This window comes from Chrysochloris asiatica, unplaced genomic scaffold (assembly GCF_000296735.1).
Source record: "Chrysochloris asiatica unplaced genomic scaffold, ChrAsi1.0 scaffold00050, whole genome shotgun sequence".
NCBI lineage: Eukaryota > Metazoa > Chordata > Mammalia > Afrosoricida > Chrysochloridae > Chrysochloris > Chrysochloris asiatica.
Genome location: NW_006408568.1, coordinates 5273874 through 5297066, shown reverse-complemented (window position 1 = coordinate 5297066; position 23193 = coordinate 5273874). Strand labels below are relative to the sequence as shown.

Sequence of the window (23193 nt, the reverse complement as noted above, 5' to 3'; positions counted from 1 at the left end):
GTGGGCTTTTTTCCGATGGGCTTTACTCCATTCACATCATCAAGGTCAACTCTACTTTGAGGAGGCAGCTTTTCCTCAGTTGCATTTTGAGTGAGTTCAAACCTGAAGGGCTCATTTTCCGGCACTATATCTGACAGAGGTTCTCTGCTATCCATAAGGTTTTCAGTAACTAAATATTCGGAAGTAGTTTGTCACTCCTTCTTCCTAGTCTATCTTTGTCTGGAAGCTCATCTGAAACCTGTCCACCATGGGTGACCCTGCTGGTATTTAAAATGCCGGTGACACAGCTTTCAGAATACAGCTAAGGAAATCCTCTAGAGTAGATTTCCTGTGTCACATGAGGTCCGTAAGTGTTGGAACCAATTCAATGGTATTCAACAACAAGAAGAACCAATAGCAAGAAGGAAAAAGAATAAAATACATGTACCACAGTTCTGAAGTTAATGGCAACTTAAAAAGACAAGTGAAGACACTGTTTACTCACATAAATGGTGAATTCATTTGGGCCCCAATAGAAAATTTATAGTGATTCAATTACCTTTATGTTTACTTATAAACTTCTTATTTTTAATAGAAGTTTATTGTCTTAGTTTCAACCAATTTTCTATAGCTCCTAAAAAGCCTGCTAGCTGCTTATCTCCTTTAGAGCACAATTGGTATTCAATCCACTTTCATGCTGCTCACACACATAAGAGCATGTTTGTATGCCTACACATGCACACTACACACACAAAGCATGTTTTTTCAAAGGCCTTGCAATCAGAAAGAAGCATCCACTTAACTGGATCCTAAAAGGAAACATTTCTTGGCAAAAGCTTTTTCTCTGAGAATTTTCAAGTGCTATTGTGACTCCTTCATCTTACCACGACAAAGTTCATTTCCAGGTTTTGCCACTAAGTACAATCTGCCAGCAATAGAGGAGGCAGCCATGACAGCTAAACTCAGTACTAGAATTCAGGGTCCAAGGTACGTTGCTTATTTGATTGCTGTCTGTTTTCTCCACTCAACTTAGAAGCTCCCTACAGGCAAGGATGAGGTCTATTTTGCCCAACACACAGCACAGTACCCAATACACATAGTAGGTAGTCAAGAAATATTTATTGAATAAACACTGAATAACAGATAGTGATGACAGGACCCATGCCTAATTCATCTTTGGACATGTCTCAAAATGAAAGGAATGTCAGTACAGAGTAGGTAATCACTAACTCAAATGCCTGTTGAATGAATGAATGAATGATTTGATCAATTGATATAACATTCAGTTGTGAGGAACCAACTGGTGCCACCTATTATTTAAAAGTGTGGCTCACTTTAGCTCATTGTTCAGCTGTTTGGAAAAGGAACCCATGATGCTCATGAGGCCTAAAGATTTGACAGATGAGCTGACTGAGTCCCCTCCATGTCCCTTGATATACATAGTTATTTATTTCACACTTAGAGACCTCCCCTAGTTGATACTTTGGTGTCTGGCTGCCCTAGCTTTCTGTGTCCATCTCTGTAGATGCAGCACAAGACACAAGGAAGAAGGGGCAGGGGCTCCATTAGTTTTTTTGAATGAGTTCCCAAAGGGAACTTCATCTTAACATGACAAAGGTCGTTTATGACTTGTTACCTTTGAGTTAACTAAATATGGATCACTGAAAGATCATTCAAGCATATGCCCTACTCTTGTTTGCAAAAGGAGTCCAACTATTGGACAGTCCATATGACAGTTTAATTAATCTTCATAGCCAATGAAGTCATGTCCCTGAAAATGGACACCACCATCTTCCTCTCTCATTGGCAGCTTTCCTCTTCCTCTCTCTCTCTTACTGAGCTGCAGTGCCTTTTCTGTTCCTCTCTGCAAGCATAGCTGAGGGTGGGTTGGCCTGTTTTAGGAGACTGCTCTGCATAGGCCTCCTCCCATCTGAATATTACAAAGTTCAAGGCTTGTGAGTGTTGCTGACCCCAGGCTTTCCCACTAAGACCAGGTCTTAGGGGCCAATATGCACTCAGCCCAGAACAGATTCACATGAGTGTGAGAGTAACCAAGAGAGGAACAAAGGGATGATGCCTTACCTCCTAAGAATCCCTCTGCCATCCACATATTTGCCGATCACAGAGCCAGATCTCTGTTTCCAGCTTGTGTTGGGAGCAGCTGTGTTTGCCTTGGCTGCCTTATCTTTCTGTAGAAACACAAAATACCTTCAGATCCATTCCTGTTGATTTGTCCCCAGTGTTTGAGCAGAAAAGGGCTCAGTTTTCTCACCATATTTAACAGGCTCCAAACAAAAGTCTGAAGTAGGGGAGCCATGTTCTGGTCTACCTGTTAGTAGGTTCACCCACTCTTTCTGTTTGTTGTGATTCCCCACCAGAGTTTCTCTAGCTCCTCACTAATAGTCTAATCAAATGAATGCAAGCATCATTTAGTGCCCGGGGTCCCCTACATCATCCTTCACAAGAGTACTGATAATTTGTAAGAAGATAATTACAAGATACATGCTTAATGCAAAGGAAAATATTTATGGGCATAAGAGACTTCTGTGCATCTTTAAATCATACTCCTCTGCCTGGCTCCAATTCCTCTGCATTTCCAAAGCCCCACATATATAATGAGAAAGGGCCATCCCAGAGGGTCAATTAACCCAATGTCCTATCCAAAAGTGCTGAGCTAGCTGAAAGTATTTCAGTGCTTTTGTAGAAGGAGGCTGAGTGTAGACTAGTGACTCAAACATTTGTAACGGAGGACCTAGGTGGAGTAGGGACTTACAACCCCTTTGCCAGTGCTCCCTGACAGATGTCTTCCAGTTGCTGAGGAGGAGTGAGACCACAGGAAGAATCTCTCATTAATCAGTCTTCTCCTAGACTCCCTGTGATCCTTAATGAGAGAAGAAGGAATTGCGGAGCTCCCAGGGCCCCTGAAGGTATGGCTATAATGATTCCAAATTAATCTTTAATTATTATTCAGCATGAACATGATTTCATCATTCTTACTCCTATTTCCCATTAGGGTTCTTAATTCCCTTCTCCATTCAAAGCAAAATGAGTTTGGCAGGTGACGGGAGGTGAGGTCAAGTGATTAGGGTGACATTTGGTTGGAAGCTTTGAAATGAATTCAGTGTTACTTCTAAAACAATTATAACCATTGTCAGCATCAAACAAACATGTGTAGGTTTAAGCCTTGTTCTAATAGTGCACATAGGTGGGTGGCAGAAGCGTTGGTTGGCCAGTTGGGGATGTAGAAGAAATGGTGTAGCATCATCCCTCAGAGCCTTGCAGTTATAAACCAGGCTGGACCTAATTTCAGGCAAACTGACTGCCTTATGCTAACCATGTTTAAGCTACTGTTCAGCTAAGGGTTGAAAGCATATCGTCCTTCTCTTTTCAAGAATTTTCCCTCCCCTGTAGGGGAAAAAAGGCAGTTATTTCCTTTACCAAAGATCCCTAGTGGTGCAGTGGGTTCAGAAATGGACTGTTAACTGAGAGGTTAGCAGTTTGAACCTATCAGCTGTTCTGCAGGAGAAAGATGAAGCAGTCTCCTTCCATAAAGACTTCCCCTATGGGGCAGTTCCATGTCCTATAGGGTCACTATGTGTCAGAATCAACTTGATAGCAGTGGGGCTTCTCCCCCCCTCCCCCCCGGCCCGGTTTATTCCCTTTACTCATATGACAGTTGGGAGGTCATTGGAAGCAATGACTTCCTCAAGGTCATACATAAAATTCATGGTGTGAAAATTCTGAGAATTAAGAAGTTGTGTCTTCAGTCTAGCTTCCAGTTTTCTTCCTTGTTCAGCATCCAACAGCTGCTGTTGAAAGGAGAGGATGCATAGAGGAACACGGAATCTGAGATTTTCTTTAATGCATCCCAAAGTGAAGATCTTTAAATAACTATAGGATTTTGCGCTATTTGGGAATGTATGTACTGTTCAGGTATGGAGAGCAGAGGTCCCCAGAGGGTGAAAAAACGTACATAAAATTGACTCTGTAAAGTATGAAATATACATTTTAAATTTGTTATAGGATACTATAAAAATGCAAAATTATCATCAAGATATAAAAATTTAAGTGAAGAAAATGAACATTTTGATTGAATGTGATAAGGATGTTGAACCTGTGCCATTTCATGGATAGAACCATCATTTCTATGTTCAAGAAACGTCATGTGACGCCAAGAGAAAGGCGTGCTGCATCATGGAAATCAATGCACCGTTACTCAGTTGTTAAGTGCCGAAGAGTTGGTTCTGACTCATAACACGACCCTGTATAGGGTTTCTGAGGAGCAGCTGGTGAGTTTGAACCGCCGCCCACCTTGCGATTCACCCCAACCATCACCACCCAGTGCTTTATCCTACAGCGCCACACCAGGACTCAGTAGGCCACCTTATATTTTTATTGTTTTCAAATAACCCTCTGCTGTTGTCCTCCCCACACAGAAAGGATCAATCCAAATCCAAATCTCAGGACATCCTTGGATCAGTTCCAGCCTGGACTCTGGCTGCCCACAGCCCTTGATTTCCCCGAGGTAAGGAAAAGCATTGGCACTTACCTGAAAACGTATGTCCCGTTCATCCCGGAGGTGCTTGTTCCTTTCCCTGGGGGCAAAAAAGAAAATCAATTCAAACAGAAAACTTGTTTCTGTAGCTGGCAGTTGACTGATCCAATAACAGTTAGTTTGCCTTTCAGATGGGCCTCAGGGAAGGTCTGGTGCAGAAGGCCCAGGGAGTGTGTGTAATCTCTTTCCTTGGGAATTGTGGTTAATGGCAGAAAGTAGTTTGTGTGTGAGGCAGGGGGATTGCCAAAGTGGCCTTGTGATAACTCTGCACTACCTGTTCCTACCACTAGATGGCCTCCAAGTGAGGGGGTGGGGCGGCGGAGGCTTCCAGCTCCAGCTTCACCTAAGGACTTCTGATCACACACCCAAATGACATACTGTCTCTCTCTGAATCATTCATTCATTCATTCTGCATTGTTACTTAACAAATCATTTCCCAGCACTTCTCTCTGTTAGGCATTGTTCCAGGTATCAGGGTTACAACAAAGAACAAGACAAAAAGTTCCTGCCTGTAGGGCCTTTGTGTTTTAGTGCAGGGATACTTTTATCACTAAAGGTGCTCTGGTAGTGTAGTGGTTACAAATCAGGCTGCGAACCTCAAGGTAAGCAGTTCCAAACTACCAGCTGCTCCGCGGGAGCAAGATGAGGCTTTCTGCTCCCATAAAGATTTACAGCCTCGGAAACCCTATTCAGGGTCGCTATGGGTCGGAACCGACTCGATGGCGCTTAACAACAACAATAACTTTTATCACTACAGGAGTAGTTTGAACCTCAAGCTTAGCAGTTTAAACCTACTCGGGATTGGCTCGACCGCTCTTAACAACAATTACTATTGAGAAAAATCAAGCCGGAATGAGGTAAGCAGTGGCAGTGGACGGTGGAGTGGCATTTTAAAGACAGTAGTCAGAAAGGTTGAGGGACCAGCCGCAAGAGAAGGATATCATGTTAGGTAAGGTGGAGGGTCAGAGAAAAAGAGGAAGACCCCCAGCGAGATGGATTGGCCAAGTGGCAATCAAGCCACTTGACGGACTCAAGCGTGGCAACAGTAGTGAGGTTGGCCCAGGATCTGGCAGTGTTTCGTTCTGCTGTGCATAAGGTCGCTATGAGTCGGTACCGACTCGATGACACCTAACAAGAAGTCAGAAAGGTTGAAGGTTTCAGTCCACTCAAAGGAACCTTGGAAATAAAGCCTGTCGATCTACTGCCGAAAATATTAGTCACTGAAAACCCTATGACACACATCAGTCAGCTAGTTAGTTGACCAATAAGGTGATATCTGAGCAGACTCGGAGGTGGGAGGCGCTGGGTAAGGATTGGTGGGGACGAGCATTTCAGGCGGAAGAAACTAGGGTAAAGCCTGGAGCTGAGAGGCGGAAGAAACTAGGGTAAAACCTGGAGCTGAGATGAATCTGGTGTGTGTGAGAAACAGAAAGGAGGGCAGTAGAGTGCTTAAAGGAGGGTGCTCTACCTAATGAAGGCAGAGAAGCAGTGAGGGACAAGTGGGATGGACGGGACCATTTGCAGCCTTGTGGGCCATTTTAAGACTTGTATTTTTACTCCAAATGAGATGTGAAGCCATTAGGGAGCTTGGCCGGGAATGGTCATGATCTGATTTAAGTGCTTAAAAGATCCTTTTGGATGCTAGGCTGAGAATAAACAGATGGGCCCTGAGACGCGACCGACATTTTTAGCCACACGGGCGTCACTGGCTACGTAGACAAGAGCTGTTTCAGCCGGACAGTGGGGGAGAAAGCCTGAATGGAGGGTAGAGAGTGTGAAGAAAGGGAATGGAGACAGGGAACATAAACAACTTGCTTGAGAAGTTTTGTTGCATAAGGATTAAAGAAATGGAAACGAGGTGGAAGTTGAAAGGAGACTGAGAGATGTTAGATGAGAAGCACTGTATTGTAGGTCTCTTAAAAAGAAAATTGATGATGGAGAGAGAAAACTAATGCTGGAATGATGTCCTCAAGGAAGCAGGAGGTGATGGTGGCCTTTGCTAGGTGCATGGGGGGGCGGGTCCATCTACCATAATAGAGGAGGAGGCAGACATGTGGATACAGACAGACTGATGGGGGAGGTGTGGGGCATTCTCTTATGATGGTGAAATAAGAGCTTGAGAATAAGGTGTTGGAGGTTTAATGAAAGAACAGAATGAGGAAGTGAGGATGTTGGGAGCACAGAGTGAACATGAAGCTCTTGGTTGAGAATTTCAACCATGAATTTCAACCAAATGACTTCAAAGGCCCCTTCTGGTTTGGGGAGCTCATGACTCTTCTGGCCAGTGGTCTTGAAAGAATTAGCACTTTGAAGGGGAAGGGAGAGCACAGCAGCAGTCTAGCCCTAGTCATTACAATGCAATCAGCTTCTTAAGAGAAAACATGTAGCTATGTTGGGGATGCTTTGTGCCAGTTTCCTGCACCTGGTGTTCAGGACAAGGCAGGAGGGACAAAGAGGGCATTTTAAAAACCCTGAGAATGGACAAGTGAGCTTCTCATGGCCAGACCATCTCCCTGTGCTGGCAATAACATTGTAAGCAGCCTTGTACCTAACAGAGGAGAACTTGGGAGACCTGGGAAGGCACCCAAGCATGTCTCTGCCTTCCCTGCTTTGTGTAGCCATCACCATGCATAAGTGCCAACATTTAAAGAAATACTGTACTCTCTGAATGTCTGCCCTCTTGTGATTCCCATTCACGTAGTGTTGCTGTTGTGTGCCAATGCACAGCAACCCAGAGGGAGAGAGGAGAATTGTCCCATTAGGTTTCCTAGGCTATAATCATTATGGGATCAGATCACCAGATTGTTTCTCACACAGAGTCGCATGTGGGTCAAACCCACAAAGAAGCCAGTGAGCTCAGCGTGGTCAAACTAAGACTGGAACTGGGTAAGTCAATTGTCCAAAGTCACACAAGCTGATGAGAGAGGGAGAATGCTAGGTCTTGAACCAGATTCAGCTTTACAACCATTCTGCTGACTGCGGGGTGTCTCCTCTTCACTCTGGTAGTCTTGACTCTACTGCTATCCTCCCCAACACTGCCACTTCCTACTGCTCTCTCAGCCCCATCCCAAGCATTGTCTTTCTGTTCAGTTTCTCTGTTTCCCCCACTGGTCTCTGTTACTACATGGTGATCCACTGCTGAGGGAAAAGTCTGCCCTAGGGTCTTCCCTTCCACATCTCCTTTTCATCAGTCTAAGCCTGGCAGCCAACCACGCGTACCCAGGCAGGCGGCAGGTGTGTAATTCTGCCTGAATTCTAGCCTCCATTAAAAGGACCCATGAGTATTTATAGAATGCTGTTATTCTTCTCTGCTCATTTGCTTTGAATCTACCCGTTTATTTTTTTCTATGTACAATAGACAAAGGAAAAACACACACACATACACAAAAAATAACAGAACAAAAACCTGTCCTTGTACATCTTGTTCTCATCCTTTCACTAAAGTCTTCCTAAGCCTCAAAACCTTCTTTCAAATGAAGCAAAACATGGCCCACCTAAGAATGCCCTCCCATCTCCCTGCCCTTGGAGGCTTGTTTGAATCATGTATTGAGTGGAGTAAATCTGAAATACATTCAGCTTGAAGCACTTTTCAATTTGGTAGCATCATAGATGCCAGACACAGTGACCTTAGCTTGCTTTCGAAAAATAAAACAAAATCAAAACAAAGTTCATAACCAACCTGGGAAGTGATTCAAAACCACATGCACTTTAAAAATCAAAACTCAAAGTCCTTTGGCTTCATCACCATTACCCAAAAGGCGTTCAGGAGGCAGGACATACAGTACCTCAGAAACCTCCAAGGCAAAACGGAAAACTCCATCTTCCCCACATGGGTTGGTTTGTTTGGGGCTCATTTCAGACCAATGAGCTTTGGATTTATTACTGTAAGTTTCAGAAGGCCGAGGAGCCTCCTTTCTTGGTACTTAGTTTGTGATTCATTTACAAACATTTAAAGCATGTGGCAGAGTAGCAAGAATTAGTAAAAAAAAGGATCTGAATTCTGACTCCACCAGTGAGTAGGTGGGTCACTTTAGGTAAATGACTTCATTTCCCTAATATCAGTTTCCAAATCTATTCATTCTCGTTTCAACAGCTACTTTACATGCTGAATAGTTTTCTTAAAGATGAAAAGTATACTAAACCCATCTGGCACGGAGTTCACCCTCAGTAAATTCAGTCCTCCTCCTCTTTATGCAACCGCCACACAGGTTCTGTGAGAGACACAGGGCGAATGAGCTGGACAGTGGAGTGGACAGGTGCACAAGGGAACAGGCACAACACACAGGGCATACTCAGTTGTCCAAACAGCAAGCTAAGCACTGGGGAATGAGAGAGCGCTTTCTGAAGCTCTTTCCAATATGTGGTAGGGAAGATAGAAACACACTCAGACTGGCCCTTCTGACTGGGACACCCTCTCACAAGCACATCGTCTGGACTGACACACCTCAGGAAATCCAGCTGCTTCAGGAGTCCTGACTTTTCTCTCTTCAGACTCTCAGTCACCCGGTACACTTCCCTGTGGAGGAGGCAAACACAGTGGTGGTGAGTGACAGCCCTCCCTGGGGAGGGGAGTTAGCAGGGTCTGAGGCTGTGCTGTACTGAAGTTAGATGTCCAGGGACTCAGAATAATGGTCATCCTCTACAGAACACGTACTATGTGTTGACACCTATCATCTCAGAGTAAGATGGGGACGCATTTAGGGAAGAAAGGAAAGACATAGAGCAGGTATTGGTTGACATTAGAAGGAGAAATTCTCCCATTTCATCATGAATGACAATCAAGAGGTTTGATAGCTTTTCCAAGATCACGAAGACAATTCCTGGTCAAGCTAGGGCTCTAATCCAGACCTCCTACTCCCAAATTCTCTTCCTTTCATGGCCACTTCACACTGCCACCTGGGAGCATTGCCAGATTATAAATGCACTGTTTCCCCAGGCTCCAAACAATCCTGCCCAATACAGACTGGGTTAGATTAACATTCTTCTCCAGCCTGATCTCTGAGGATATGTTGTTGTTGTTCGGTTCCGACTCACAGTGATCCTATATAGGATTTCCAAGAAGCAGATGGTAGATTGAATTGCTGACACTGTGGTTCACAGTCCAGTGTTGATCCTACACTACCACACCAGGGCATTCAGGATGCAGGCAGATAACCCTCAACACCACTCAGATACTGATTTAATTTATTTTTTAAAGTTCTGGAAGAGTCTTTTACCTTTCCCTACCTCCCCACAGAAGTCCCCTTTTTCTTCCTAGATAAGTGGTCATTCATTTCATTAAGATCTCCAACTATTCTCCCTTAAGTTCAAAGGCACTCAAAATATGACTGAGGAAGACTGTCCCCTTAGAGCAGGATTGACTGAGATGATGTGAATGGAGTAAAACTTTTGGACCCTTCATTTGCGGAGGCAGCACAACTTAAAATGAGAAGAAACTATTGTAAACATCCATTAATAATCAGAACATGGAATGCATGAAGTATGAATCTAGGAAAATTGCAAGTTGTCAAAAATAAGTGGAACTCATACAGCTCTATATCCTAAACATTAGTGAGCTAATATGGACTGGTATTGACCATTTTTAATCTGACAATCATATGGTTTACTATGCTGGGGAAGACAAATTCAAAATAAATGGCATAGCTTTCATCATAAAAAAAAATCCAAAAATATTTCAAGATCTATCTTGAAATACAATGTCGTCTGTGATAGGATCATATCCATATACCAACAAGGAAGACCATTTAATACTATTATTATTCAAATTTATGCATCAACCGATAAAGCCAGTAATGATGAAATACAAGAATTCTACCAACTTCTTCAGTCTGAAATTAATCAAATATGCAGTCAAGATGTATTGATAATTACTGGTGACTGGAATGTGAAGGTTAGGAGTAAGGAGGAGGAATCAGTAGTTGGAAAATATGGTTTTAGTGATAAAAATTATGCTGGAGATTGCATGCTAGAATTTTGCAAGACCGACAACTTATTTATTGCAAATACATTTTTAAATCAACATAAAAGGTGAGTAAACACATGGACCTCATCAGATAGAATACATGGAAATAAAATTTACTATACCTGTAGGAAAAGTTCAATATCATCAGCCAAAACTAGGCCAGGGGCTGACTATGGAACAGATCATCAATTGCTCACACTGAAGTTCAGGCTGAAGCTGAAGAAAGTGAAAACAATTCCACGAAAGCCAAAATACTTGAACATATCCCACCTGAATTTAGAAACAATCCCAAGAACAGATTTGATGTATTAGACACTAACGATCGAAGACCAGAAGAACTGTAGGATGATATTAAGAACATCTTAAAGGAAGAAAGCAAAATGTCATTAAAAAGACAGGAAAGAGAGAAAAGACAAAAATGGCCATCAGAAGAGATCTGAAACTTGCTCTCCAAGGTAGAGATGCTAAAGCAAATGGGAGAAATGAGGAAGTAAAAGAGATGAACACAAATTTTCAAATGGCAGCTTGAAAAGACAAAGTCAAGTATTAAATGTGCAAAGACGTGGGCTGAGAAAACCAAAGGGGAAGGAGAACATGCTCAGCATTTCTCCAGTTAAAAGAACTGAAGGAAAAGATTCAAGCCTAGACTTGGGAAAACTATTGAATGATGCAGAAAGTATCAAGAGAAGATGGAAGGAACATACAGTCACTGAACTAGAAAGAAATGGTCGATGTTCAACCATTTGAAGAGGCTGCATATGATCAAGAGCCAGTGATCCTGAAAGAAGAAGACCAAGGTGCACTGAAGGAATCGGCAAAGAACAAGGCACCAGGAGCTGACAGAATACAAACTGAAATCTTTCAACAAACTGATAGAGCACTTGAGACACTCACCTATGCCAAGAAATTTGGAAGATAGCCACATGGTCAACTGACTGGATGAGATCCAAAGAGAGGTGACATGACAGAATACAGAAATCATCTAAGAATATCATTAATATCACATGCAAGTAAAATTTTGTTGGAGATTACTTAAAGATGGCTGCAAAAGTAAATCAACAGGGAACTTCAAAGCCAGATTCAGAAGGGGACATGGAACTAGGGCTATCATTGTTGACGTCAGATGGATTTTGGCTGAAAGCAGAAAATACCAGAAAGATGTTTACCTGTGCTTTATTAATTATGCATGGGCTTTCAACTGTATGGCTCATGACAAACTATGAATAACATTGTGAAGAATGGGTATCCTAGACCACTTGAATGTGCTGATGCAGATCCTGTACATAGACCAAAAGGCAGTTATTTGAGCAGGACAACAGGGGATGCTGAATGGTTGAAAATTAGAAAAGGTGTGTGCCAGGGCTGGATTCTTTTATCATACATATTCAATCTGTATGCTGAGCAAATAATCCGAGACACTGGATTGTACAAAGAAAATGTGGCATCAGGATTGTAGTAAGACCCATAACAACCTGCAATATGCAGATGTTACAACCTTGCTTGATGAAGTAAAGAGGACTTAAAATACTAACTGAGGAAGTTCAAAGACGACATGCTTCAGTAAGGATTGCATCTCACTGCAGAGAAAACAAAAATTCTCACAACTGGACCCATAAATAACAACAGGAAAATGGAGAAAGGACTGAGGTTGTCACAAACTTCATCTTGCTTGGATCTACAATCAACACTCATGGAAGCAGCAGTCAAGAAATTAAAAGATATATTGCATTAGGTAAATCTTCTGCACAAGGCCTCTTTAAAATATTCAAGAGTAAAGATGTCAGTTTGAAGACTAAGATGCACCTGCCCGAAGTCATGTTGTTTTCAACAGCCTCTTATGCATGTGAAAGTTGGACAATGAAAAAGTGAGAATACACAAGTGATGCATTTGAGCTATGGTGTTGGAAAAAAATGTTGAATGTAGCAAGGATTGCATAAAGAACAAATAAATCTGTGTTGGAAGAAGTACAGACAGAATGCTCTTAGAAGCCAGGATGATGAAATTTCATCTCTCATACACTGGACATATTATCAGGAGGGTCCAGTACTTGGAGAAAGACATTATGGATGGTCAGCAACAAAGAAGACCCCTAACAAGATGGATTGGCAGAGTGCAGCAGCAAGGGGCTCCAGGGCAACAACAATTGTGGAGATGGCATAGGACTGGGCAGTGTTTCATTCTATTGTCCACAGGGTCACTGTGAGTCAGAACTGCCTTGATAGCACCTAACAACAACAACAACATCTCCAACTATAAAGTAGTGGCTTAATGTGTCATTTATACTCAATCATTAAGAGCAGTGTGTGAACATGTCAGTCATATCAGGAGTTTTGAGGAAGGGGCTGACAAGAGGGTGATTTACAATGAGAGGTGGGGACTGTGTCTAGTCTGTTTACATCTATATCTTCAACACTGTGCACAATATAAGGGTTGTTCTGGGCTGAGTTCTTTCCTGCCACAATCTGTGATAACTTGGCTAGGCCATGATTCTCAGTATTATGTTATTATCCTCTATTTTGTGATCTGATGTAATTACGCTATGTGTTGTAAATTATAACCTCTATGACTGTGAAGCACAAGGTTGACAGTTCAAGCACAATGTTGACAGTTTCCTCGGAAACCTTACACAAGGTTGCTATGAGTCAGAACTGACTCGACAGCACTTAACAACAACAACATGATGATAATGAGGCAGAATTAGTGGCAGTAATGTTAGGGATAGGATATAATCTACAGGATTTGGTTGCATTTTCAGTCCATCTCTTTTGAGTTATAAAGGAGATTAAAGAAGAGAGGAGACCACCAAGAAAGAAGGTTTGGAAGTCAAGTGCAGCTTTGGGCTCAGGATCCCTGTGCTGGGAGCCCTCTAGACCCAGGAGAAGGCTGACATCAAGGCAAGGAGATCTCCAAGGAATGCTGGGCTCACAGAATTGAAAGGAGACAAGGATGTTCCTCCTGAACTGGGAGCCAACAGAGGGAGAAAGTCTTTCCCTGGAGCTGTTGCCCTAAATTTGGATTTTTAGCCACTTGTGGTATTTCTATTATAGCAGAACTTTTTTTTACAATGCCAAGACAATAGACCAGTAAGACAGTGGTGTACTCAACATAGTTGTAGGAAGAAAGTAAGAAGGAAAGAGGGAGGAAGGGAGAGAAGGCGGAAGGCTGACAAAAGGAAGGCAGACAGAGTCAAGACCAGGAAGAGTAACATGAGGAGGTTTTCAGTACCACATAGAGAAGAAAGGAAGGAGGCACAGAAGGAATGAGTGACATTAGAAACTAAGCCTTGCGTAATTCACAATTTGGCCTCACTTTTTCCCTCTACATTTGTACTGTAGTTTGCTGGTAGTGGTGGTGTGCTGTGGAATAGGTTCCGACTCATAGCAACCCTGTACAAAGTTTCTGAGGCTGTAAATCTTTACAGGAGCAGAACGTCTCATCTTTCTTCCACAGAACAGCTGGTGGTTTCGAACTGCTGACCTTGAGGTTAGCAGCCTGATTCGTAACCATTACGCTGCCAGAGCTCCTTACTATAGTTTAAATCATCCCCTATGCTTATGTCAAAGGAGCTCTGGTAGTGGAGTGGTTACGAATCGGGCCGTGAACCACAAGATCGCAGTTCAAAACTACCAGCTGCTCCATGGGAAAAAAAATGAGGCTTTTTGCTCCCATAAAGATTTACAGCCTCGGAAACCCTGTTCAGGGTTGCTATGGGTCCGAACCGACTCATCGGCACATAACAACAACAACATGCTTATGTAAAGGAGCCCTGATAACACAGTGGGTTAAGAGTTGGGCTGCTAACCACAAGGTCAGCAGTTCAAATCTACCAGCTGCTCCATGGGAGAAAGATGAGGCTTTCTGCTACCATAAAGATTTATAGCCTCAAAACCCTCATACAGAGTTACTATGAGTCGGAACCAACTCCAAGGCACATAATTACCACCACCATAGGCCTGCTTATTGTAAAGGATCCAGAGTTCCACACTTCCAAACCACAATACGACTTTTAGTGTGAGGAGCATTTCACAGACTGAAAAGTGTGTCACTTACTACAGGCTGTGGGGGCTGCTTGGATGCACACACACTGGACTGAGTGAGGACAGTCAGCCCTCTGCCACCCTATCAATGTCATTACAGAGCTGGTAAAAACAATGCCAGCACCCTGGATCTACAAGACTCTCGTCATAACCAGCCTCTTCAAGAGGTATCGGTGTGTTGTTTTCTTCCCTTTACAGAATAATTATAAAGTCAATTTACAACCATAACAGATTAAATCAAATTCCAAGTTCACCTTCGACAATCCTAATTAAGCAACAAAACTTCTTTGACTCCTGCAGAGCTGCAAGTTCCTAACATCTTATTACCAATTATATTTAATTTCAACTTGAGGGAAAACAACGAATTTCACATTATCCAAACTGGGTCCCCAAACCCTTGTCTAGGACTCTGCTCTGATTAGTCCTACGTGAGTGTCTGTCTCTCAACTCCATAGCCTGGAAACTGAAGACTGTCTGTTCCCGACTTTATGATTCCCTTGTCTGAATCCTGGGCCTGCATCCCTGGAAGCACACAAGTTTTTCCTTCTATAGAAAACCACTCACTGGAGACGAAATGTCTAGGTTCTTACAGTACCTGCATAGCTAATAACCAAGTGCTGCAGTCTTATCCAGCCCTATTTTTATAACACCAAGACAATCACTGGAGCTATACAAGCCCTCATCTATACACATCTATGTTGTTGAGTGGAGTCTTGGTGTGGCGCTGTAGGATAAAGACTGAATTCTTAACCACAATGTCGGCAGTTCAAACCGACCAGACACTCCTTGGAAATCCTATACAGGGTTGCTATGAGTCAGAACAACAACAATATCACATGTGTAGTGCCAATGGGTCAATTTTGACTCATAGAGAGCCCATATAGTTATCTTGGCTTTAATAATTGTGGAAGCAGGTTGACAGGACTTTCTCCCACAGAGCTACAGACTGCCAACTTTTCAGTTAGCAGTTAAGTGCTTAACCACTGTAACAGCAGGGCTCTTTATACAGAGATATATTTACACACATACAACTATTTACACATACATATATATATATATAAACACATATATACTCAACCACTGTACCTGCAGGTCTCTTTATACAAATGTATACAGCTGCATATATGCCATATATATTTACAAATACATATGTATACACACACATATATACTTAACCATTATACCACCAGGGCTTTCTATACTGATACATATGTACACATAGATATATATTTACAAATACACAAGTATTTGTATTTATACACTTATATACTTGGACGTATAAGTATATATATTTAACTAAACATACATCTCTTTGGGTAAGTGTGTATATAAATATATATATTCAGATATGTAGTTTTATGGTGACCAAAACAAAAGCATTTCTGAACAAGAAGAGCAACAACATAAACATTTTGCAGAACGCTCTGAAAGACAAGCCATAGGCAGAAAATATTTGCAAAACATTTCTAATGAAGGATTTATATCTAAAATACACTAAGAATTCTTAGAAACTAACAATAAGTAAATAATCCTATTAAATATCGACAAAATATCTAAACAGACACCTCACCAAATAAGATATACAGATGGCAGTATATATATGTGTGTTGTTGTTGTTAAGTGCCGTGGAGTCGATTCCGACTCATAACGACCCTGTACGGGGTTTCTGAGGCTGTAAATCTTTACCGGGAGCAGAAAGCCTCATCTTTCTCCCGTGGAACAGCTGGTAGTTTCGAACTGCTGACCTTGAGGTTAGCAGCCTGATTCGTAACCACTACGCTACCAGATATGTATATATTTATGGAAAGATGCTCGAATTCATATTTCACTCACCCTCACCAAAGCCAAATTCACAGCAATCAAGTCAATTCTGACTTATACTGACTCTGTACAAGCTTCCTGAGGCTGCAATTTTTTTTTTTTTTAACTTTCTGTTGTGAATTGAATGTTTACAGAGTTTACAGAGCAGATCATCAGTTTTACATGAAAAAAAATCAGACACTTTGTTTCATCTCATCGACTTCATTCCCTAAATGTAACACTACATATCCTTCTTTCTTGCGTTTCTTGTTTCCATTCCTCCTACTTTCCCCACCCTTCTGAATTTAGTTCTTAGGTAAATGCTGCTTTTAAAAAAATCTCAAATGGTTGACTATTCCCTGGTGTTTGTACCTCACTAGTGTTGTTACCTGCCCCCTAAGTACTTATCTAAGGAGTCCTGGTGTGGTGCTGTGGGTTAACGCGCAAAGTCATTTAAACTGCAAGGTCTGCGGTTCTAAGTTACTAGCTGCTCTTCGGAAACCCTAAACAGGGTTGCTATGGATCAGAACTGACTCGATGGCACTTAACAACAACAAGAAGTACTTATCTACTGTTTAGCTAAAATTTGAGCCGCGGGGTGAGTTCAGTTCCAGAAGGGTGGCCAAGGTTCCTATTCTTGGGATTCCACCAATCTCTATCTGACCAGTAAGCCTGATAATTTTTATGATTTTGAGTTTAGCCCCAACATTTCTTCCACTCTATGCAGGACCTTCCCATGTAATTCCTGTCAGAGAAGTTGATAGTGGTAACTGGGCACTGTCTACTTCTGGTCCCAGGATCATAGAGACCCTATGGTTTATTAGTCCATTGGACTAATTGTTTCCAAGTGTGTTCAATTTTCATCACTCCTCTTTCCTCTGCACAGGGAGAGACCAATAGCTGCACGTTAGATGGCTATTCATGAGCTTTTAAGATCCCAATGGCTACTCACAGAAAGAGGGTGTAGAACATTGTCTTTATGGACTGTGTTATACCAGTAGACCATGATGTCCCCTGAGACGATGGTTCTGAGCCCCCAGGTCCACAAAATCCTTCCCTAGAGATGTTTAGTAATGTCTAAAAAGTTTTCATAATTCTACCCACTGTATGATTCACCATATGGCATCAAGATTGGAGGAAGAATCATTAACAACATACCATATGTGGATGATACAATCTTCCTTGCCGAAAGTGAAGAGGACTTAAAATACTTGCTGATGAAGATGGAAGACTACAGCCTTCAGTATACACTGCACTTTAATGTCAAGAAAACAAAAATCCTCACCACTGGATCAATAAATAACATCATGATAAAAGGAGAAAGGATTGAAGTTGTCAAAGACTTCATTTTGCTTATTTATAGCCACAATCAACACTCAAGGAAGCAACAGTCAAGAAATCAAACAATGTATTGCATTAAGCAAATCTGCTACACAAATCCTCTTTAAATTGTCCCAGAGCAAAGCTGCTAGTTTAAGACTAAGATGCCCCTGACCCAAGGCATGGTATTTTCAATAACCTCATATGCATGTGAAAGTTGGAAGGAAGACTGTAGAAGACTCAATGCATTTGAGTTATGGTGTTGAAGAAGAAGATTAAAAGTGTCATGGACTGCTAAAAGAACAAATAAATCTGTGTTGGAAGAAGTACATCCAGAATGTTCCTTAGAAGCCAGGATGGCAAATCTTTGTTTCTCATCGTTGAACATGTTATCAGGATGGACTAGTCCCTAGAGAAGGACACCATGCTTAGTACAGTGAAGGGTCAGCGAAAAAGAGGAACACCCCTCCCCCACAATGAGATGGATGGAGGATTGACACAGTGGCAGAAGCAATGGGCTCAAATGTAATCACAATTGTGAGATAGTGTAGGACCAGGCAGTGTTTTGCTCTGTAGTGCATAGGTTTGCCATGACTCAGAACCGATTTGATGGCACCCAACAACAATGTTCTACCACATTCATGGATATGTTTACAGCAAAAGTAAATGCCCATGTACAAATATCCTCTTTCAAACCTTTATACATTTGTGGCTATACTCCCACTCTCTCCCGCAGCCATGTAGCCTGTGTCTCTGTTCCTGTACCTAGCCATGTTGTTGTTACATGATGTTAAGTCAGGTTCAACTAATAGCAACCCTGCACAGGGTTTCCCAAGAGTGGCTGGTGAGTTTGAACCGCTGACCTTGCAGTTCAAATGACCTTGTAGTCCAGTGCTTACCCTACAGTGCCACACCAGGACTGTGTTATTACAGGATTGCATGTATAATTGTATTTACCTCTGTTCCCTTTAACTCTTGTACTTCCCCCTGCATCTTCCACTGTTTTCATCATTCTTCTACCATCCTCTCTCTTGTATATTGCTTTCCCCATCATTCAAGTTAACACATGTGAGTCTGTAAATCTTTTATGGCTACAGAAAGCCTCATCTTTTTCCCACAGAGTGGCTGCTAGATTTGAACTGTGGATCTTTTGGTTAGCAATCCAGTGCTTACCCTACAAAACCACCAGGGCTACTTCATGTCATTGTTGTTGTTGTTGTTAAGTGCCATTGAGTCAGTTCTGACCCATAGTGGCCCTGTATAGGGATTCTGAGGAGTGGCTAGTGAGCTTGAACTGCTGACCTTGCAGTTCAAACCTACTTTGCAGTCCAGTGCATTAATCCACATCACCACACCAGGACTCCTTCATGTCACTGGTGGTGGTTGTGTGCTGTGGAGTCGGTTCTGACTCATAGCGACCCTGTATAGGGTTTCTGAGGCTGTAAATCTTTACAGGAGCAGAAAACTTCATCTTTCTCCCATGAAACAGCTGGTAGTTTCAAACTGTTGACCTTGTGGTTCGCAGCCCGACTCGTAACCAGTACACTACCAGAGCGCATGTCACTAGGGAATTGTAAGTTAAAGTGTCAATGAAATACCACTGCACACCTACAAACATACCTTGGAAATATTGTGGGTTTAGTTCCAGACAACTGCAATAAAGCAAATATCACAATAAAATGAGTAACACCATTTTTTTGGTTTCCAACTGTGGCACTATAGGATAAGCACTGAACTGCTAACTGCAAGGTTGGCAGTTCAAACCCATCAGCTGCTCCTTGGAAATCATATACAGGGTCACTATGAATCAGTTTACTGATTCCATGGTACTTATCAACAACAACCCATTCAAAATTCAAGTTAATTTAAAACAGACAAAAACACAGAAAGCTACTGCTTTTTGGCTGACCTCCATCTTTATCTTTTCTCCCCCTGCCAGATAGTTCTCGCTTTACCTCATTTTAAAATCGAGTTCTCCATCCTTGAGCATCTTTGGAAAACAGGCTAATCGGTTGCCCATTCATACTTCTAGATGGTAAGTAACTAAGTGTGACCACATCTGAACTCCACCCTTCCCCTTCCCACTGCTCTCTATAGCAGCAGCAGCAGCAGGGAAGAGGTTCTGTCCTAACTAGCTTTGAGTCTGTGACTACACCTCTCGGAGCCTCAGGTTCTTCATTTATAATATAAAGGCATTGGATGAGAGCCAGAGATCCTTTCAGTACCACTGGTCTGCAGTTCTAATCTATAGAGTACAGTCTCAGTGAAGCACTTCTCTGTTGGCTCCTCGGTAAGGATGTGCTCTCCTGAGCTCCAGGTTTAACTTGTCAGGAGGGACCAGTCCCTGGAGAAGGACATCATGCTAGGTAAAGTGGAGGGTCAGAGAAAAAGAGGAAAACCCCTAACAAGATGAATTGGTACAGTGGCAACAGCGATGGGATCAAGGGTGACAACTGAGGATGGTGCAGGACTGGGCAGTGTTTCGTTTCTGTTGTACTATGAGTCGGAGCCGACTGGACAGCACCTAAAGAAAATAACAACAACAACAAGACACTTGCAAACGCCTTGAAAATAAGTGGTTAAGGTTCTAGAACCATACGGATCCCCTCCTCCTTACCCTCCTTCCCTCTTCTCAATTCCCAGTCTCAAGAGATTGTTTGTGATGGGGTTAATTAAGATAAGGCTTCAGAAAGAGTTTAATCCTCATGCTGTGATTCTGATACTCCAGCACTGAGTGTTTATTTCCATTTGCTGTTCTAATGCCTGTGCCTTCAGATGTTTGTTGCTTTTAGAAGTTTTTTTTTTTTTTTATTGAATTTTAAGGGCTGGAATCTTTAATTCTGTTGGTAAAGTTAAATGCCTGTGTCTTGTTTGATTTATTCTCAGTGAGCAAGGACTGATTTTGCTCATTTACAATGAAATATACTGTCCTTCCACACTGGCCACCCAAGAATTAGAATGGAGGGGTTTGATTTGATTTGATTTGAAGTTCACTACTTGTAAGTCTTTTTCTTTCTTTTTTAAACTAGGCATATCTTAGTAAGGTAAAATTCCAAATCTAAACTCATTCCCACCCTCCAACCTACACAATCAGTCCCAAACAGTACAGGGCCTCATACATGAGTCACACTAACAGAACAGTTTTGACTTAATCTTACAGACCAAGAATCTGCCAGATGTCAAACAGAATAAGAACTCTTGAACAAGGGGACTTAAAATATTGTGTGTACAGCACTGATCTCTGTTAAGTAATACTGCCTTTTCCCCGAAAACAGACTTTCCTTAATACTTAACACAGAGTTGGACATCCAACTGCCTTTTGAAGTATAAATGAGTGAATGAAAAGATGCTTAACATATTTAGTGTTTAGGGAAATACAAATCAAAATTATAATCACTTCACCCTGACTGTTGTTGCTGTTAAGTACCGTTGAGTCAGTTCTGACTTACAAGGACCCTGTATAGGGTTTCCTAGGAGGGGCTGGTGGGTTTGAAAATCCAACTTTGGCATTAGCAGTCTAGAACTTATCCTACAGTGCCACATCAGAATTCTTCACACTCACTAGGAGGGCAATTATTTTTTTAAAAGGGGGAGGAAATTCAAGACTTAGTGAGAAGGTAGAGAAACAGAAATCTTCATGCAATGCTAGTGGGAAAAGAGAATGGTGCAGCCACTGTAGAAAGAAGTTGGTGGTTCCTCAAAAAGGAAAATATATAATTATCTTATGATACAGAAATTCCACTCCTACGTATATACCCAAGCTACTTGAAAGCAGACTAAAACAGATACTTGCACGCCAGTGTTCATTAAAACATAATTCACAATAGCCAAAGGTGGACGTAACCCAAGAGTCCATCAACAGATGACTGGATAAACAAACTGTAGTGTATCCATACAATGGAATATTACTCAACCATAAAGAGTAATGAAGTGCTGATGCATGTTGCAACAGCCATGAACCTTGAAAACATTATGCTGAGTGAAATAAGCAGACACCAAATGACAGATATGATCACAGACTTTTTGGAGGCATAGAGTCTGGATGAATCCCTGAAACTATTGTCCCAATACTATAATCCTTAAACCTTAAACCAAAAATGCTCCTGGAAAACATGACCCTGACACCAGAAGAAATAGTTGGTTCCCAGTTACCACTACCAACCACTCAGAAAGGGATCACATTAGAAGGTCTTGGGTGGAGTGGGAGAAAATGTGGAACAAACTTCAAAATCATAAAAAAAAAAAAAAAAAAAAGATCAGGCTAACTGGTTGGAGAGAGTCTGCCCAAGACTATGGTCCTTGGTTACCCTTTAGGTTTGGAACTGAACTCACCCCTGTGGTTCAATTTTCAATAAAGCAATAGATACATTTATAAGGCAAACAACAAGACTAGTGGGGTATGCACACCATAGAATAGTTACTTATGTGAGATCAAAAAGGCAGAATTTACTTAAGGACAAAGTTCAAAAGGGTTGGGAGAGAAAGCAGAATGGAAACAAAAAACACCAAGAGGAACAGGGATCAGTAGAGGGGAGAGGATTACAATCATGAAATGAAGTATGTCTGATGTGCTGAATGTAAAATGGATGATCTACTCTGTAAACCTTCACCCAACTCACAATAAAAAGTTTATATATATATGTGTGTGTGTGTGTGTGTGTGTTTGTGTGTGTGTATGTGTGTATCCCTTGAAGTCTTCTTAAAATTGAACGGTTGTTGTTGTTAGGTGCCTTCAAGTCAGTTCTGATTCATAACTACCCTATGCACAACAGGACAAAATACTGTCTGGTTCTGCCCCTTTCTCACAATCGTTGCTAACCTTAAGCCCACTGCTGTGGTCATCATGCCAATCTTTTTCACTGACCTTCCATTTTACCAAGCATAATGACTTTCTCCAGGGACTGGCCCATCCTGATAATAAGTCTGGCCATCTTGACTTCTAAGAAGCATTCTGGTTATACTTCTTCCAACACAGATTTTATTTGTTCTTCTGACAGTTTATACTACTTTTAATATCCTTCTCCAACATCATAACTCAAATGCACCAGTTCTTCTATAGTCTTCCTTATTCATTGCCCAACTTTCACATGCATATGATGCTATTGAAAATACCATGACTTGGGTAAGGCGTGCCTCAGTCCTCAAACTGACATCTTTGCTCCTGAATATTTTAAAGATGTCTAGTGCAACAGATTTTCCTAATGCAATACAGCGTTTGATTTCTTGACTGGGGCTTCCATAAGTGTTGATAGTGGACCCAAACAAAATGAAGATTGACATTTTAATCTTTTCTCCATTTATCATGATGTTTTTATTGGTCCAGTGGTGAGGATATTTGTTTTCTCTACTTTAAGCTGCAACCTATACTGAAGGCTGTGGACTTTGATCTGTGGACTTTGATGTTAAGTCCTCTTTGCTTTCAGCAAGCAAGATTGTGCCACCTGCATACCACAGCTTGTTAATAAGTCATTTTCTTCATATAATCCAGCTTCTCTGATTATTTGTTTAGCATTCAGATTGAATAAGTATGGTGAAAGAA

At 41.7% G+C, this 23193-nt stretch overlaps 1 protein-coding gene across 1 annotated transcript in view; it reads right to left on the bottom strand.

Annotated features, from left to right (window-relative positions):
* Positions 1 to 23193, bottom strand: part of EFCAB4B (EF-hand calcium binding domain 4B) — a 141429-nt gene that overhangs the window by 65929 nt on the left and 52307 nt on the right. Inside the window, exons 8-10 of the mRNA XM_006862681.1 lie at positions 8979 to 9050; positions 4529 to 4574; positions 2062 to 2168 (exon numbers count right to left, since the gene is read on the bottom strand). Of these exons, the coding sequence (XP_006862743.1) occupies positions 2062 to 2168; positions 4529 to 4574; positions 8979 to 9050 (225 nt within the window). The remainder of the gene's footprint in view (positions 1 to 2061; positions 2169 to 4528; positions 4575 to 8978; positions 9051 to 23193) is intronic.